Source organism: Calcarisporiella thermophila (assembly GCF_041956535.1).
Source record: "Calcarisporiella thermophila strain CBS 279.70 unplaced genomic scaffold VTP21scaffold_2, whole genome shotgun sequence".
NCBI classification, from domain to species: Eukaryota; Fungi; Calcarisporiellomycota; class Calcarisporiellomycetes; order Calcarisporiellales; family Calcarisporiellaceae; genus Calcarisporiella; species Calcarisporiella thermophila.
In genome coordinates, this window is record NW_027192192.1 from 1,408,717 (window position 1) to 1,426,570 (window position 17,854).

Here is a 17,854-nt window from a genome sequence, read left to right on the forward strand (position 1 = left end):
TACTCAGATATCATCACTTTCCTCTCCTTCCTCCCCATCTTCATTTGCTTGGCTTATATGAGTAGCTAATACCCCGCCTGCCTAACCCCTCGTTTTTCTTCACCAAGAAAAAACCAGCGTCTCTATAGCTCTATTCTTTGGCACTGTTGCCTCCCCCTCATCCTCCCCCTCCTCCCCCCTCCCTCTTCTTATATCGCCTTTTCAGCGTTTATATCCTCCACCTATACTTCAAGCCAGGATGATGGCCATTCAACAGCCTTCTCCTTTCAACCACGACCTAAGCAGTTACCCTCCTGCCTCTACGGAGGCAACCCCGCACTGCGTTGAGCATGAAGAGAAGTGGTCGGAATATGAGGTAAGCCTCGCGAGGTCTTCCATACGATTTTTTTTGGTACATTGGAGGAGCAGCTCTCTCTAACCCTGGACGCTTGGATGGGGTGGGGAACGTACAGGACGGTCTATTGCGCAACGCGGTGCAAAAGTTCAGCGGCAAAGCGTGGAGAAAAATTGCAGAGTACTGTTTTCCGGACGGAAGGCGCGACAAGAATGCCTGCATGCTGCGGTGGAGAGAGCTCTCACGGCCCAAGTCCTCCGTCAAAGGCCCATGGACCGCGGAGGTAGGGATTGTCTGCCGGCCAGAATGCGGGTAGTGAGGTTGGATGGCTAACAGCGGGTTCTTTCTTTTTATCCCTCCTAGGAGGATCGCTACTTGCTCAGCCTGGTGAATGAGCTTGGCCCTGAGAAGTGGGTGCTTATTGCATCGCGCCTTGGGACCCGTACCGGCAAGCAGTGCCGCGAACGCTGGCACAACCACCTCGACCCCACGATTGACAAGTCGCCCTTCACCCCCGAAGAGGAGGCGCTTGTCTTCAAACTGTACGAGCAGATGGGAAGTAAGTGGGCCGAGATCGCGCGCACCATGGCTTGCTATGGGGTCCGCCGGAGCGACAACCAGCTGAAGAACCTGTACAATACGGCGATGCAGCGAAGAAAGCGCCATGCCATGAACAGCGCCGCGTCCGGTGGCGAGGGCGGCGGAGAGTCAGGCGCGAGAATTGATAAATTCAGCGCCCTGATCTCGAGAAGTCCCACTCATCGTTTCGAGCCCTACTTCAGCCAGCGCCGGCGTATCTCGCTTCCCAATTTCCATAGCAAACATAGCCGTCCTCCCTCACCCGATTGCTTCGTGCTGCACCAGCAGCACCCCCCTTTCTCCGCCCACGATGGATCTCTCCTGACCCCACCCGAAACCCCAGACGTCGCCTCGGGGGGAAGCCCGTTCAGCGAACCTCACCTTACCCCCCCGCCGTCCGAATCCCCCTCCATTGACGCGCTGTCAGTGCTGGCGGGGGTGGCAGAGTGGGCCGCCGACAAACGGCGCCAGGACAATTTGTCAGACTCGGAGGAAGCACCCTCCAGCGAGGAGCTGCATCGCACCAGGAGGAATCCCATGCGCATCGATGTCATTTGTTCCAAGACCTCTTCATGAGCCACTCTTCTTGCTTCTATGTTAACCGTGCCCGTAGAAATCCATGTTATAATTTGCATTTTTCTTTCTTCTTTTTTTTTTTTCTCTTCCTTCCATTTGTTTCCTCTTTTTTTTTCTCACTTTATTTTTCTTTATCCCTTTTTCTCATTTTTCTTATCTCACGATTTTCTTTTTTAATCCTTCCGTTCCCTTTCTCCGTGCTACTGGATCCCCTCCGTTTTTCATCCCGCTGAGCACGGTTGGGACCCAGGGTTGACTTTAAAAAAAGTTTTCACGTCATCCTTTCTTTCTTTTTGGCTTCAGTTTCTATTTCTTGTCCTATTCTCTATTTTCTTTTTTTTTATTCAATAAAAGAAAGAAAAAAAAGAAGAATGGAAAGAGGTCTAAACAGGATCGAATTGGTTGCGAATGACGTAGAATATACAGCCTATGCATACCATGATAGAGTACATACTATGCACATGCATGACCCGGAATTTTCGGCCGTGTGACGGAGAACAGCAAAAGCCGATTGCCCTAGTCTAAGGCTGGGATCTGGGCTCTGAAACAGTCACCACGGTACGACAATTTTTTAGATTGTCCGAGCCATACGAGACAAACTGCGCGCTAGAAAAGGAGGGCTCAGGAGAAATTGGGTTGGGGGAATCAGAAGTTTCCATCCTTCTTATGAAAAGGGCGGCTGATCAAATCGGCCGGCCAAGACTGCAAGGCGTTGGCTAATAATAGACCAGCAGGATTCATAGCGCTAGCGGTAGCTTGCTAAAGCCAAACCTCGCGAAAACCGGTCTGTACGCGCGCGCCCCTTGCGGTCTAGCCCATGGCGCCCAAGCGGATAGCGCGTCTCGCCTAACCCATTTCTGAATAGAGGCAAGGCCTCCAAACTCTAAAAATTCTTACACAAATTTGACATATTCATTCACTCAAGCCACAGGTCCGAAAATAATAAATGCATTCAAAATTATCTTCCGGCGGAAGACTTGAGTATTTTTTTTTATTTTCGCAATTGACCCATCCCCATCTCGCCCCGTTTCTTGGGTTCCAGCGACTCAATATTCTCGATAATCTCTCCGTTTCCGAATCCTCATGCTCACCGAATTCACCTCCCTGCCCAAATCCACCAATGGAACTCAGCATCCTCTTAGTAATGGTTCATTAAAGCAGGCCTGTAGGCCAGCTCCTGACCATCGGGACTTGAGGCAGCTGGTCCACACGCTTGATGAGGCCGACTTTGTGGATCTCGGATCACGAGTTGAGGGAACCCCTCTGCCTGGCATCCGAAATATCCTGGTGACTGGAGGCGCTGGATTCATGTATGTCGATGACACTGATTCTTTTTGGATTGCCATTGCGCTGCCCTCTCTTTTGCTGTTGCTGATGTGAACTTACTCTTTATCTCTACTGACATCCATTAGTGGCTCCTTCGTCGTTCGCAAGCTTGTCTTGCTCTATCCTGAGTACAATGTCGTCGTTGTTGACAAGCTAGATTACTGCGGGTCTCTGAACAATTTGAAGATGCTCCAAGGATTCCCAAACTTCACCTTCATAAAGGTAGCGTAAGCCCTGCTCTGCTCATTGCTTGCAAGCTACCGTCTGACCGTCTTCTCTGTCTATCTTTTGTGGCCAACCACAGGGAGACATCACCTCGTCGGATTTTATGTCATTTATTCTCAAGGAGAAAAAGATAGACTGCATACTCCACCTCGCTGCACAAACCCATGTGGACAATTCTTTTGGAGATAGCTTCGAGTTCACAAAAAATAATGTCATGGGCACGCATGTCATGCTTGAGGCCGCCAAGGTCCACCGGATCAAGCGGTTCATCCATGTGAGCACGGATGAGGTGTACGGCGAGGTTGCTAAGCATCGGGTAAGTGGTCAAGAATGGGCAGGAGAGAGGGAAATGAGAAGCCCAAGTTTAACCCTCTTTTTCTCCGCTAATCTCCTCTATTTCAGCCGGACTGCGTTGAGGACACCATCCTGGCCCCCTCCAACCCTTATTCCGCCACCAAGGCTGCCGCGGAATGCTTGGTGCGGGCTTATTACAAGTCCTTTAAGGTGCCGATCATCATCACTCGGAGCAACAATGTCTACGGCCCCTACCAATACCCGGAAAAGATTTGCTCCAAGTTCATCTGTAGTTTGATTCGAGGAGGAAAATGGTAAGTCCTCGGGTGTCTTCCCTTGACCTAGAGAAACTTCCCCTCTCCCCCCCCCTCCCCACAGGCTTGCTCATCCACTATGGCTATTCTCTCCTCTCCTTTCGACAGCCACATTCACGGAACCGGCGCCAACTCTCGAAAATACCTCTATGCGGCGGATGTGGCCGATGCCCTCGACATTGTCCTCCACAAGGGTGAGGTCGGGGAGGCATACAACATCGGGGCGAGTTATGAAATCTCCAATTTGGATCTGGCCCGCCTTCTGATCAAAAAATTCACCTATCCCGATGGCACGCCCTATATCGAGGAGAACCACCTTGAGTTCGTGGAGGATCGCGCTTTTAACGACCAGCGGTACTCCGTCGACTCCTCCAAGCTAGAGCAGCTTGGGTGGAAGGCAAGAACCTCGTTCGAAGAGGGATTACAGCGCACCATTGCCTGGTATAGACAGCATTGCAACGAATGGTGGGGAGATATTTCGTGTGCTCTGGTGCCACACCCACTGAAGATCTACCCGCTCCAAGACAACACCCTGACCGAATAGACCTACCCTGCTCCTCCTCCCCCCTCGTGCGCACCCTCTGCCCCTCCCCCCCCATCCCCCTTCCTGGGTCTCGATAATTTATTCACTATTCATATATCCGCTCTCCAGCTGAACTCGTACTCCTTTTTTATTTTCAACCGCCACTCCACTCTCCCCTTGTTGATCATGACAGCAGCTTATGTACGATAGAGTCTTTTATTTCTTAATATTATCTATTTTGATGTAGATTGTTTTCCCCTCCATTTGTCCAATTATGATATCCAATATACTCTTCCACCTGCGAAAGCTCTGCTACCCTCCTGTGCAATTCTCTATTCTTTTTTTTTTTTTCGTTTAAAAAATTGTCTCTAGGTGTGTATAAATAATCTATCGGTGTAAAGTGGCGATCCAATGGAATGGCTAGGGAACTCTATGTACGGAGGCCGAGCGGTCATGTCGTTTTATCGTTAGAAGAGGAGATCTGAAGAGTTACGGGTCCCGAGTTGACAATATGCACCTCCATCATGGCACCAAACTCTCCATCTGCCGGTTTCCCGCACGCCCAAAAGCAGGAGGGGAAAGTCAGTACACTGCAGTAACACTACAAGTCGCTTTGCATGGGCTCTTTACCTTTGATCTTGGTCGGGTCATACGCTTCCCCGAGCTTCTTTTTGAAGGTCTCGTACATCGCGCGCGCTTGCTCGCTTTTCATGGCCAAATGGAAATCGGGCTTATTTCCCTTTGTGGTCTGGCCCCAGAGCGTGAACTGCGACACTAGAAAGCAGCCAGATGGGATCATTCCCCCGTGGTTATGTCAACGATGCGTGGAATCAACCCGAGGGGCATCGAAGCAGAGCTTACCACACATAATCTCCAGGCCCAAGTCCTTCACGCTCCGTTGCCACATCCGCCGCTCTTCTCCCTCCCCACTCTCGAACACTCGCACATTCAAAATCTTTTTCACTATGTAGTCGATGTCTTTCTCGGTGTCATCGACGCTGATCCCGAGGAGGACGCAGATCCCGCGGCCGATCCGACTTATCTGTGCACCATTGACTGAGGTGAAACGATGTCAAAACACCTGCTGGGAGCCGAATCGAATCGACAAACAATCCAAGATTACCTGTGACACTCGCTTCGGAGACTCTTTGAAGTACGGCGCGCATGGTTTGTAAAATGCAACAATTATTCAGGGAGATGGAGGAGTGGGGAAAGAGCTGTAGGGTGAAGGGTACCTAGCTTTGTGACGGACTGACATAATGTGACGAGGTTTTTACGGCCAATATAATATAGGCATTAATGTCACAGCCAATAGGGTTGCTTCTCAATTTCATTAAGTTACAAAGGTCACGTATTCTCTACATCAAAACATAGATCGGAGTCTCGATAGAGGAAACAGTTTCGAGCAAGCATAGGAAAAGATAAGAAATAATAAGCCCAGGATGGACGGGTAGAGCCATTCATTACTAAGTCATTCACATAACGCCATTCACAGGAACAATGAGATCCGCAGGCCTGGGCTCTTTTAAAGACCGGTCATCTTTAAATCATGTTCCCGGTATCTAGCACCATGCACACCAATGGTGTTCACTGCATCACGCAACTCCTGCGATTCCTCGGGGGTCAGCTTGATGGAGGCAGCAGCCTACGATGGAATTGGGCATGAGTGAGAGGCATTGGGGAAGAACGAGGGTGACCTACCGAGTTTTCCTCCACGCGTGCGGCCTGCTTGGTGCCAGGAATTGGGATGATTTCCTCGCCCTATATCCCATTGGAGTGGGGTGAAGAGGACCCCATCGTCAACTCGGATATGAAGACTTCTAGTTAAATAGCTGATTCTAAACCTACCTGCGCCAGCAGCCAAGCCAAGCAGTATTGTCCCATGGTGACGCCCTTTTTCTTCGCGAGCTCCCTGACCGCATCGGCAAGTTTCAGGTTCTTCTTCAAGTTCTCCTCCTGGTAGCGGGGGTGTAATCTTCTAAAGTCGTTGGGAGCCATGTCATTGAAGTTGGTCAAACTTCCGGCAAGAACGCCGCGGCCAATGGGGGAGAAGGCAACAAGCGACACGCCTAGCTCACGGCAAGTCTGAAGCATACCCGATGTCTCAACCTCCGTGGTCCAAGGGCCTGAATAGGGCAATCGAGATTAGCACAAGAAATATAGAATTGAGTAGCCATCCATACTATATTCCATTTGAACGGCAGCAATAGGGTGGACCTTGTGCGCGCGCCGTAGTGTCTCGGGACTGCACTCCGAGAGCCCAAGGTAGCGAACCTTGCCCTCCTTGACAAGCTGGGCCATCGCCTTAACGGTCTCCTCGATCGGCCTGTATATCACCCCGCCCCCATTTCCATGGTTATTACGTCGAAAAGAGAAAAAAGATAACAAAGGACCGTCATATTACGTGTTAGGATCGACGCGATGTTGATAATAAAGATCAATCGTGTCTACTCCGAGGCGTTTCAAGCTCTTTTCGCAAGCCGCTCTCACGTACTCGGGAGTTCCGCACACGGTGCGATTCCCCTCTTCATCGACGACGAACCCGAACTTGGTGCAGAGGAACACCTCATTACGGCGAGTTTTGAGTACTTTGGAAAGCAGCTCTTCATTGTGGCCAATTCCATATAAATCTACCCCATTAGAGACGGGAAGACCACTGTGTAAAAGAAAATGTTTGATCAGGGAGAAGGGAAATAAAAACAGTTATTACCAGCCGTGTCCCAGAAATTGACCCCAATGTCGAGCGCGTGATTGAGGGCCTGGAGAGATTTTGCTTCATTTTCTTCGCTAAAATCGAAACTCATCGACATGCAGCCGAGGCCTAAAAAACCAAAGAAGAAATTGGATTTAATCAGAACAGCCTTTTGAATGGGGCGTAAACAAATCTGGCGTACCGATTGCGGAGACCTCTTCACCCGTGCTGCCTAGCTTTCTGCGTGGAACTACCATGGCTATCTAGTTCGAGGGAGGTTACGGCAGCAAAAAATGCAAAAGAAAGAGGAATGGAGAACAAGAGCCGCGTTATATAGTCGATAGAGGTTGAAAAGCATGACTACGAGGTGTCGGAGCTTCAATGCAGATACCGCGAGAAAATTCAAACCTCGGGCCAATATTACCATAACAAACCGAGCGCTGGCCACCCACGAGCCGATTCTTGATGATGGAGGAGTGGCTGTGCTCTGACCGCGTCCCGTTTTAGCGGTGTCCAGGGACGCAAGGGCCCACACCTCCCCACGCTGTGCGCGAAGGCGGCCCTCTCCTCACAATGACTCACGACTTGCTTGCGTAGCACCTTTCCCTCCTCCAGCCCCAGATCATGAGAGCACATGCCCTTCGGTTGCCCTCACTTTGCCACAAGAGAGGCGCTCCGAGCCAAGCCTCCATTGCAGCACGATTTTGTGCATCTGCCCAGCATCGGGTGAGCTGCCTTCTCAGTTGGGGGGGCCCTAATTTCATAATCTCAAAAACAGCAAAAATGTTATCCAATCGTTCCAAGCCTTCTTTTCTCGTAGCTTATTTTAGATTGCGCCTGGGGCTCCAGCGAAACTCCCAAGCTTGACTCCTAACTCATGCAACGGTCGCTTGTACGAAATCGCGCCCTCATTATCCCCTTGGCCGTCTCCTTTCTCTTCTTAGCTTATCTCCGCAAGAGACTTGCTAATGCGGCGGGCGGCAAGAATCCGTATCGGAGGGCGAACCGATTCAAGACATGGTTCGCTAAGACATTGAGCTTCTTGTTTTGGAGAAAAATGAGCACAATCGAGTATCCGGTGCACACTGATCCGCACACATTTGCATCGCGTAACAATGAGCATGCAAAGGCCATCTACGACTACATTATTATTGGAGGCAAGCTGCTTTTTTCTAGACCTATATACTTTTTTTGCTTTAAGAATCATATTCGTGGCTCAGATTTAACAATGAGGAGCATTTGGTCTAGGTGGAACGAGCGGGTGCGTGCTAGCCAATAGACTCTCCGCGGATCCTCGCGTACGCGTGCTCTTACTTGAAGCTGGCGGCTCCAATTTTTCCGAGATATGCAGCATGATGCCGGCAGGATTCGAAATGTTATGGGGGACAGAGGTAGGCTCGCGTCATTTCTTTGGGTCATGCAACGATGCTAACCAATGCACAACCTTTAGATGGACTGGAATTTAGACACGGTGCCGCAGAGTCGTCTCGGAGGGCGAAAAATGCCGTGGCCGCGGGGAAAGATGCTGGGAGGGTCTAGGTGAGCTTTATTTGGTATCCACGCGTCAAGTATGGGAAAAGTGAGACGCCTTTGGGTTTTACGATAGCTCTCTCAACGGGATGGTCTGTACTCGCTGTCCCGCCGCTGACTACGATGAGTGGAGCGCTCTTGGGAATCCCGGCTGGTCCTATTCGGATATGCTTCCTATTTTTAAATCATTGGAAACCTTTACGCCGCGTGGCCCATTTCCCTTTGATCCCCCCGCTCATGGAGATAAGGGTGAGTTGTGTATATCGTATCCGTCCTTCACGCATCCCATCAGCATGGAGTTTGTGGACGCGTGTAAGAAATTGGGCCTAGGCTCAATGGTGGATTTGAACAACGTGGAGGGGAAGATGGAGGGCGTTTCCCGGTTTCCGGTGAGTATCCCATCCCATTGACCTAGAGAGGATGAAAATAATATATATATATATATATATATATATTTTGCCTTGCTTGTTTACTCTCTTTGCAAAATTCTGAATTCTCCTCTCAAAGGCTTTTGTCCACAATGGGGAAAGAGTATCTGCTGCCTCCGCATTTCTGCCGCCTGCCCTTGTCCGCCAGCGCCCTAACCTCACCATTGCAATCAACTGTCATGTGACCCGTATACTCTTTTCCGAGGCCTCCACGCCGCGAGCCACTGGCGTCGAGTTCAAGAAATCCCGCACCTCGCCAGCCTACAATGTGTTTTCTCGGCGAGAAGTCATCCTCTGCGCCGGCGCCATCCACTCTCCCCACATCCTCCTTCTGAGTGGCGTAGGTGATGCAGCTCATTTAAGAGAGCATGGGATTTCGGTGGTGAAGCATCTCCCCGGTGTGGGGCGGAATCTGTTGGACCACCTTGGCTGTTCCATCAATTATATCGCACGTCCTGGATTGTCCCTCCACTCGCTGAAGAGAGAGCCAATTCGATGGATCCGCGAGTGGGTGAAATTCCGCACAGGAATGATGACCTCGCACCTGGTGGAAGCCGCCACGTTTCTTCGCCACCAGCCCACAGGCTATCGAGAGGAGGATTTGGGACCCAAGGGAAGCCCCAACCTGGAGATCCTTTGTATTCCAGCGAAATTGCCGCACAATGAACCCGTGGAGAAAGCAAGACGCCAGGAGGTTGCGGACGGATTCACTCTGATCACTCTCCTCCTCAAGCCCAAGAGCGCTGGACACATCACTCTCGCCTCCTCGGACCCGTTCGATATGCCGCATATCGAGCCAAACTATCTTGCCCACCCCCTCGATTGGGCTGTTCTTGAGGAGGGCATACGGGAGAGCCTTAGGATCGGTGACGAAATGCAGCGTGCTGGTCTTCTTACTGCCCCCTACTGTACACCCATCCCTCAGGCCGACGGCACCTACACTTCTGCAGCCATCCGCCAATATATTGAAGAGCAGGCCGAGACCATTTATCACCCAACCTCCACCTGCCGCATGGGGCCTAAAGACCAAAAGAATACCGTTGTGGATGCACACCTACGAGTACATGGAGTGGAAGGACTGAGAATTGCCGATTGTAGCATATTCCCTACGCTCCTCGCGGGGCACACGTGCTTGCCTGCTATGGCGGTTGCAGAGAAGGCTGCAACCATCATTCTTGCTCAGTCATAGGACGACCCTAGGTTCTCTAGCCATTAACTATTCGCATTTTTTTTATGTCTCTTTAATCCTCTAGTTAATTAAACCCCACCCATCACTGTGTGTCGATAGTCGTATTGAATGAGAAGGACTTGTTAAACGTATAAGAGCGAGCGAATGGATTCGAAGGAGAGGGGTGAAGCTGTCAACACTCGTTGGTGAACATTCCATATTGCATTTAGAGTCGCTTTGTTGTCTCATTATTATCTTAGTGCAGCAGCTCCATGTTAAAAACAAAACTCAACAAAACACACTGCTATAAATGAGTGCGTAAACAGCGTGCCCGAAAGATTAAAACTATTTTCATTACGTAAAGTTTACACACTCTTTAACGGGAGGTGGAGAAGCTAATTGAAGTGATCCTTTTCTGGTATTGTTTCGAGCAACTCAAAAAAAAAATTCAATATTCATGCAATTGGATAGAGTTGATGAGCTTTTTTTTTAATCAACTTTATGCTTGCATAAGCCTAATGATGTTTCAACAATACGCCTCGAGCACACATGCAGTCTCTAGGTGAACATTTAGTTGTATTTTGAAGAACATGGGTATTGAATTGTGAGCGAGAGAGGAGGAGGAGGAGGAGGAGGAGGAGAGGAAACGAGGAGAAGGAAATGGGGGGAATGTACAGGAGAAAAAGAGAAATGAAAACCATGAGAGAAAGCCAAAAATAGCGAGACAGAGTAAAAAAAATAAATTAAATAGTTATAAATATAGATAGATAGAGAGAGAGATAGAGAGATATGTATAAAGAGACATACACAGTCTCCTCGGATATGGGACACGCCACGCTAGATGAATTGTTCTAGCAGACAACCAGCCGAGCATACACATTATTACGCGTGAGAGAGCGTGTCGTCTCCTAAGAGACATGGGAGAGGTGGCACCTTAAATTTTAACGAAGATTCTGCGATCCGTGTTGAGCCTCAACCAGAGAACGAAGACCGATGATAGCACAGTAAGACCCCCGGCAAACTCCATGAGAGGGATGAATCCACTGGAATCGAGGATCGCACCGGCTAGTGGGGTGCCTACCAAATTGCCGAAGAAGCAGGAGAAATACACCATCCCCACGGCACTCGACAAGTCCGCCGGATCCTCTACGAGATCGGCCACAGCTACGGGGAACAGGCTGACGAATCCTCCCGCCGAGAGGCCGTACATGATCACGTAAAACACCAGTAGCCCCAAGCTTTTCGAGAATGGCCAAATAACCATCGTGGATACGCCGGAAATAAGGGTGCACCAAAACATCGTGTTCAGGCGGCCAAACAGATCCGCCGCGCTCCCAATACAGATCCGGCCCAGGGAGTTCACACCGGACATGACTCCGGTGAGGATAGCTGCGATGTTAGGGTCGACACCGATGGTGCGAGAGTAGGCTGGAAGCATGAAGAAGGGGAGAAGGTAGCTATGGATATATTTCAAGAGTGAGAACTCGCTTTATGAGAGGAGAGAACGCTTTCGCAAGCTTACCCAAAACTGGCGAACACGCCGAAAAAGAATAGGGCCCCCATCCGCCAGGTGATGATTCTAGTTTCGATGATTTTGTGTTTGGCCGAGGACTTTTTATGAGGAATGCGCGGGCGGCAGAGAAGGGTGGCTGCACTCAGCAGTACAAGACTGATGATTGCCGAGATGCGTAGTGACCAGCGATAGCCCAGAGTAGCCAGAAGATAGCGCACCAACGGATTCAGGCATAGTCCGCCAATTCCGCTTCCGCTGACAGAGATTCCAGTGGCCTAATATTGCGACCATAACAGTTAGTCAGTCTTGGTGAGTGAGGGGACAAGTGTAATGAGTGCAATGAGGGGTACTAACCAGGCCCCGATATTTCTTGAACCATTGTGTGGGAAGCACAACGGAGGGGAAGAAGAGCAGCGCGTTGCCAAGACCAAAGAGAAGTCCCTGCGTCAAATACAATTGCCACAACTAATGCGATTGGTTAAAAAAAGGCCGGTAAGCGAAGGGCTCATATAATGAGTATCAGACGCCGGGAAACAATGGGCGAAGGACACCTACCGCTGTGTTAAAGCTCGCAAGCAGCAGGGATACCGTGCACAGGATGGTCCCTAAGACCATGCTCCCTCGAAATCCGACGAGATCCAGGACGGGCCCCAGAAACGGACCAATGAAAAACATGAACGCGGTTGCGACGGTCCCAATATAAGACATAGCCAACGTGCTGGCCTCTCCCTTGAATTCTTGTGTCAGATAAATATCCTACACGGCCAAATCAAGAGGTTAGCCTAATCCCGGCTGAAAATCCCATACCGGCTTGAAGGATTGCATACCTGATACTGGCCCCAGCAGTACGTTTGTCCAAAGTTGTTGAAGATGACCAAGAATCCTCCCAGGATCACTAGCCAGGACCGCCAAGTGTCGGTAGGAGGCAAGCCCACCTCAGGGTCTTCCAAGGCACCCTTCTCTTCTAATTCATGGCGGGTGATTTCACCGGGGTCGGTTGCGAATGTGCTCGTGGCAGGAGAGTCTGGCGTATCACATTGACTGTGTTTTAGTGTATGGGAGGGTTTTTCCGAGAGGGTGTCTTGAGGAATTTGAGGTAATGCAGGACTTTTTTCATGATGCTCATTTAATTCTTTTGCTTCGGAAGGTTGTGTCATTTTTGGATTTTCACTTCTAATTTTCTATTTTCAAGGATGCAGGCAGGCAAAGCGGTGGGGGGAGGAGAGGAGAGGAGAGGGGAGAAAGGGGAGTGTTTATATGGACACGCGGGAAGTGTGGGGAAGGTCTGAGAAAGTAGGGTGCAGAAAACAAACAAGTGTGTTGTTTTAGGCCAAAGAGCAAGAAACACAGAGCATGCGATGATAATTTATGTATACATTCGGGTAAAAGATAGCTGAGTGTCAAATTAATAAGCGCTCAATCTCGAACTTTAAAATCCCGCACTAACCACGGCCCAAGAACAGAATCTAGCTGCTGGCTTGTGACGCATGTTTTCATATATTTAGAGGTTATTAATATTCGATTATCCAAGGCGGGTGCTAATCCTTTTTCCGAATATCCAAAATTTCCATATCTATCCAACTGTTAACTCATTTCTGAACCTAAATCGCCCTCTAATGCCACCTCATATTACCCAATCTCTTCCGTGGGGCATTTTTTCCGGGTGGAATGATATAGGAGCTGATCACAGTCGGCTCGTATGATCCTCGACTCAATACAAATAGAGTAGGAAGCGGGCGGGGATGGCGACAATCATGTTGTGGTCACTGAAGATCCACCGCTGAAACTAAGCGTTCATTGCATGGGTTATAAGAATGTGGGAAAAGCGTGCTCCTGCTAGAGAGTGGGCAAATATGCAATCCTCAACCCCAGTGGCTTGCAGCAAACATCGGGATGCATCCTGACGAAGTAGGCAATCCGATACTTATGGAAATTTTTCATATACCAGCGCTTTTTTCCCGCCTCTTTTCAGGATTAGTTTCTTTGGAAAGTTTATGATGAGAAGAAGGATGATGATGCGTGCTCAATGTTTGCTTTTTTTTTTTTTACTGTATCCTGTTTGCTATTGTTATTACCAATGGGCATAGAGGGGCGTTCTTCAATTGAAAACAAAACGGATATACTTTTAAAGATGACCACAATATGACAACGTCGCACACATAATCATAGTTTACATGACTTATTGAAGATGACATAATATTTGGGCACCCTTCCAGGAGAAGAGGGCGACATGCGTCGAATATATTAGGTTCATACGTGGAGGTTTGGATGGGATTGCTTTTTTTTTTCGATGCAGATATATACGAGGAGGAGCGGAATCGAACCCGAGGCTGTCACTTCAACTCGCCAAGAAAATCGTTGCAAGTCCACCGAAATGTTGGCTAAGATGATGAGAGCGTTCGATTTTAATTCAAACTTCAAATCGCACAGCCAATCAGCTTGCGCCCCTCTATTGAGCGCAGAATCGCTGCTTGCCTTAAGGAAAAATTCAGCCAGGAATGACCAAGACAAAATTGCAGGTTGGGGGAGAGAACCACCACTGGCAGTCGCCGCTTCCCCCTACTAAAAATCCAGTAAATTAAATTAACACCAAAATCCGAAAGTCTGTAGCTTAGCGCCTGTATTTTCTTCTCTCCTCCAGCCCTTGGCTAGAGCCAATACCCTTGCTTCGTTGCCAATCAAAACAACCACCTCTATCGACAATGGCCTATACCGCCCCACTCGAGCCCGCACTTGCGTCGGTCCTAGCCCCTCTCTCTCTTGGCAAACTAGCCCATCATTACCCGGTGCTGCTTGGCTCTTTTCTTCTGTGGATGCTGATCTCTCATGCATCCGCACGATACTCGCCACGCCTTTTCCCTCGTTCATACCTGAGTCTTACGCCTCAAAAGCGTCACTATTGGGATGTGCATGTGGTTTCACTGGTACATTCGAGTATTGTGGTTTTCGGGGCGCTGCGAATTCTTCTTGATGACAGTTTAGGAAGAGACCGCGTGTTCGGCTATAATGAATTTGCCGGAAATGTGTATGCATTTTCGTGCGGGTGGGTGGACCTTTGATGATTTAGATGGCTTATCTCGCTTCAGATGACTTACATTGACGCCATCTAGGTATTTCTTGTGGGACGGTATAGTTTCGCTAATGCACGTGAAAGAAAACGGCGTTGGGTTTGTGATTCATGGCTTCTCTTGCTTTGCCGTGTATCTGTTTTCCTTCGTAAGTTGGGCTGTACGGAAGACAAATTTTCCATTTCTAATTCGCCTTCGAACCCATTACCCTTCTAGCGACCCTTCCTCAACTACTATGGAGCCGTTTTCCTCCTGTTTGAATTGAGCACCCCTTTCCTCAACTTCCACTGGTTTATGGTATATATCGTCCTGGATCTCTTGGATCTCCTGTGCTCCCTCTAAGCCTCTTTGTCTATCTAGGATAAAATGAACATCACTAATACCCCGCTTCAGCTCATCAACGGTATAACCTTCCTCGGCACCTTCTTTTGTGCACGCCTTGTCTTCGGCTATTACATGTCATATCAGACATTTGTGTCTGTGATCGCGGTCATCGATCAGGTCCCCACGTTCCTCTGCGTGCTCTACGGCGTCAGCAATATAGTGCTCAACATCCTAAACGCGTTCTGGTTCATAAAGGCCATCAACATGCTCAAAAGGCGTTTTCGCAGAAAAGGAACAAGCGAAACGAAAGCAAAGGAAAGGAAGTTAAAGAAAGCTTTGTAAACGGGAAAATGGCGTCCCTCATGTTGTAATTTTTCTCTACCTCCTTCTCCTCCTCCTCCTCCTCCTCCACCCGCACTCTATCCTTCGGCTATAAACATCTTCTCTCTCGGATTATATTTGTATATCTAACGTGATGTTTCTATAATTTTGCTATTGAGTTCTCTTTGCACTAAATCTCTCTTATCTATTTACTAAATGAAGTTTGAAATCTACTATGTTATTTCTCTGCTTTTAGTGATACATGAAAAAAAGGAGATCTATTTAACAAACAATATGAAAAATGAGTATTGGGAATGAAACGCAGATCAGGTGGTTCGATAACTTTCTCTATCTCTCGTATACTCTATATTTCGAGCTCTATTGACGGAGTTGCGGTTTTATTCTTCCCTCGCTTCATGCTGATGGCTGGTATATTTTGGATCCTTCCACGGTCCTACATCAGAATTTTCGCATCCCTCAGGACACTCGCAATCTCCCCCAAGAAACTTCGGTAGAGATTTTGGATCAACTACTTTTAAGACTTCGTCCAAGTAGTTGGTGCCTAGAATATGAATTTTCGCAACCGTATCCTCATCGAGGAAAGGCTTTGGGTTCCATGAAAGAGAGATACGCAATAAGTGTATCATTAAGATGTAACAATCAATATCCAAGAATAAGCCTACCTTGATCATAGACCATACACCAGAAAATAGTGACGGCGCGTTGATAACGAACATGCAGCCCATCATCTGTCAGGATTATAGAGATAACGGTCGTTGTTATTCGTCCAAACAATGCTCCCAAATCACTATAGAGCCGCGATGATTTACCTCTGGATAATAGTCTTGAGCAATGCGTGATGTTTTCTCAACAAACTTCAACGCCTTAGGGACTTGTTTCAATGACAGATCTTTGATATCAATCAGGATGCAGCACTGCTCTATATGCTTGCCAGCTGCAGCAGAACAAGCAGGGAACCGCACACGGGTGAGATATTCGTAGCCCTTAATGAAGTCCTTCTCGATGCGCTCCTCCGTGGTAATACTGAAGAGTTTGTCAATATCAAGGTCATTCATACATTCGATGTAGAGTGGGCGGAAGATTCGATCGGTGCGATGGTAAAAGCGCGGGTAAATCTTTGCAGAGTAACCGGTTAACATAGAAAAAAATGAAATAAGCGTTAAATACACACTAGGAGGCCTATCCCCGCATCTGATAGCCTACCTTCGATACTTCGTCCCTTTCTGTAAACTCAAAATACTCTAATTCATCGACATTCTCGTCCCGCCTCCAATTCTCGCAATTCGCAAACATTTCTAAAGCCGCGTCCAAATCGAATTTCCTGGCTCTCAAAAACCTAAGCAATAAGTAATGGTCATGGCGTTTGGGATCATAGAGGCCTTTCTTCTGGAGATTCTGCCTGAATTGTTCGAGCGTATATTCTTGTTCGGTCGAAAGACTGCCAACTTGACCCGTATTGTTATCGTGTTGAAGTAATGTAGAACGAGGGCTCTCTTCGGATGAAGAGTTGAAGATGCTATTCATTATTGTCATTAATTTTGCATTGAAATTTAGCAAAGTAAAAAAAAAGTAAAAGATCGAGATTTCAAAACGCCAGATCATAACCACTTCGGGTTGCGAAGCCACAAATTGCAAAGTCTTCCACCGGGTTAGTACACTCCTAGAATTTCTCAATATAGAAACCCCTATGTCTAGTATTGCCGCTGACTTAACGAATACTTAACATTTTCAAAATGCTCAGCGCTTTCTATTTAGAGATATTGTTTAGTAAGATATTCTTCGAAATCTCAAGAGTTCTACCTTTCCAGCCGTCAAAGAAACGTGTTTAGATATCACAATGATAACAAGATCGACAGAGTGTTCCCAATGATTCTTCCAATTTGAAATAATAAGGTAGAAAGCGTCTACTTAGTCTCAATAATAATATCTGGAAATTTGCATATTGCCCTTCCCTACAAACTTTTACTAAATACCAGAAACAGTGCTGCTGAATACCTTGAGGGTAACGGTATAGGGTGCACTAAAGCGAATGGCTTATTGATTTATTATACGTGCTTTATTGATTGTGTTTTTTTTCCGAGCTATTCACTAATAGAACCACCGCCTATAATCGTAAAGGTGCATGATTAATAGGTGAGAAATATTTATGATCATCCATGGAAGTAATATTATGGGATAATAAATTGACCTCCAACGGATTCGTCAAGGTGTTATTATCATCGATTATTTATAGAATCTAAAACGACAAGGGCGCAGGAGACTAAAAATATAACACTAGTTGTTAGTAGATAATAATTTTGCATTTGCAATTTATCAAGCGACGTAAGGGGTTATCAGGATAGTGAAGTTGTTATAGTACAAGGGCCACTCTATCCCTCTTTGCAAGCGACCAAATTTAGTGGTTCTATTTCGCCCTACTTGTTCTTTATTTGACAATATTGATTAAGGTCATTCCTTTATAACTTCGGGGGATTCTGTTTTCATTTTAAACCTTGTACTTTGGACCTTAACCTTGTATTGAATTATTTCCGTATCATATTCCATTCATAAAGTCGATGGAAATAAATCGTACAATAAAATAGTGTTATGAAATGGAATGTATCAAAGATAATAGGCGT

General features: G+C 47.7%; 8 protein-coding genes across 8 annotated transcripts; 4 read left to right on the plus strand and 4 right to left on the minus strand.

Moving 5' to 3' along the window:
• Positions 1 to 238: 238 nt before the first annotated feature.
• Positions 239 to 1,489, plus strand: VTP21DRAFT_4710 (uncharacterized protein; the record flags this gene model as incomplete). Its single annotated transcript, XM_069395152.1, has 3 exons — positions 239 to 355; positions 453 to 617; positions 698 to 1,489. The coding sequence occupies 3 exons, from the start codon at positions 239 to 241 to the stop codon at positions 1,487 to 1,489; spliced, it is 1,074 nt and encodes a 357-aa protein (XP_069256318.1).
• A 1,083-nt stretch (positions 1,490 to 2,572) lies between these two features.
• VTP21DRAFT_4711 (uncharacterized protein) lies at positions 2,573 to 4,192 on the plus strand (the record flags this gene model as incomplete). The annotated part of the gene is made up of 5 exons (XM_069395153.1): positions 2,573 to 2,799; positions 2,902 to 3,037; positions 3,120 to 3,356; positions 3,443 to 3,648; positions 3,757 to 4,192. The coding sequence occupies 5 exons, from the start codon at positions 2,573 to 2,575 to the stop codon at positions 4,190 to 4,192; spliced, it is 1,242 nt and encodes a 413-aa protein (XP_069256319.1).
• Positions 4,193 to 4,622: 430 nt separating this feature from the next.
• On the minus strand, positions 4,623 to 5,337 carry VTP21DRAFT_4712 (uncharacterized protein; the record flags this gene model as incomplete). Its single annotated transcript, XM_069395154.1, has 4 exons — positions 4,623 to 4,714; positions 4,802 to 4,945; positions 5,033 to 5,227; positions 5,295 to 5,337. The coding sequence occupies 4 exons, from the start codon at positions 5,335 to 5,337 to the stop codon at positions 4,623 to 4,625; spliced, it is 474 nt and encodes a 157-aa protein (XP_069256320.1).
• A 359-nt stretch (positions 5,338 to 5,696) lies between these two features.
• Positions 5,697 to 7,120, minus strand: VTP21DRAFT_4713 (uncharacterized protein; the record flags this gene model as incomplete). Its single annotated transcript, XM_069395155.1, has 7 exons — positions 5,697 to 5,816; positions 5,873 to 5,932; positions 6,020 to 6,297; positions 6,355 to 6,497; positions 6,576 to 6,801; positions 6,882 to 6,992; positions 7,066 to 7,120. The coding sequence occupies 7 exons, from the start codon at positions 7,118 to 7,120 to the stop codon at positions 5,697 to 5,699; spliced, it is 993 nt and encodes a 330-aa protein (XP_069256321.1).
• Positions 7,121 to 7,740: 620 nt separating this feature from the next.
• VTP21DRAFT_4714 (uncharacterized protein) lies at positions 7,741 to 10,010 on the plus strand (the record flags this gene model as incomplete). Its single annotated transcript, XM_069395156.1, has 5 exons — positions 7,741 to 7,972; positions 8,112 to 8,254; positions 8,314 to 8,402; positions 8,470 to 8,782; positions 8,901 to 10,010. 5 exons carry the CDS (start codon positions 7,741 to 7,743, stop codon positions 10,008 to 10,010), a joined length of 1,887 nt encoding a protein of 628 aa, XP_069256322.1.
• Positions 10,011 to 10,923: 913 nt separating this feature from the next.
• VTP21DRAFT_4715 (uncharacterized protein) lies at positions 10,924 to 12,659 on the minus strand (the record flags this gene model as incomplete). Its single annotated transcript, XM_069395157.1, has 5 exons — positions 10,924 to 11,446; positions 11,512 to 11,777; positions 11,857 to 11,967; positions 12,058 to 12,258; positions 12,330 to 12,659. 5 exons carry the CDS (start codon positions 12,657 to 12,659, stop codon positions 10,924 to 10,926), a joined length of 1,431 nt encoding a protein of 476 aa, XP_069256323.1.
• A 1,545-nt stretch (positions 12,660 to 14,204) lies between these two features.
• Positions 14,205 to 15,236, plus strand: VTP21DRAFT_4716 (uncharacterized protein; the record flags this gene model as incomplete). The annotated part of the gene is made up of 4 exons (XM_069395158.1): positions 14,205 to 14,545; positions 14,613 to 14,718; positions 14,787 to 14,867; positions 14,931 to 15,236. 4 exons carry the CDS (start codon positions 14,205 to 14,207, stop codon positions 15,234 to 15,236), a joined length of 834 nt encoding a protein of 277 aa, XP_069256324.1.
• A 377-nt stretch (positions 15,237 to 15,613) lies between these two features.
• VTP21DRAFT_4717 (uncharacterized protein) lies at positions 15,614 to 16,769 on the minus strand (the record flags this gene model as incomplete). Its single annotated transcript, XM_069395159.1, has 4 exons — positions 15,614 to 15,820; positions 15,899 to 15,964; positions 16,046 to 16,351; positions 16,440 to 16,769. The coding sequence occupies 4 exons, from the start codon at positions 16,767 to 16,769 to the stop codon at positions 15,614 to 15,616; spliced, it is 909 nt and encodes a 302-aa protein (XP_069256325.1).
• Between the last annotated feature and the right edge of the window lie 1,085 nt (positions 16,770 to 17,854).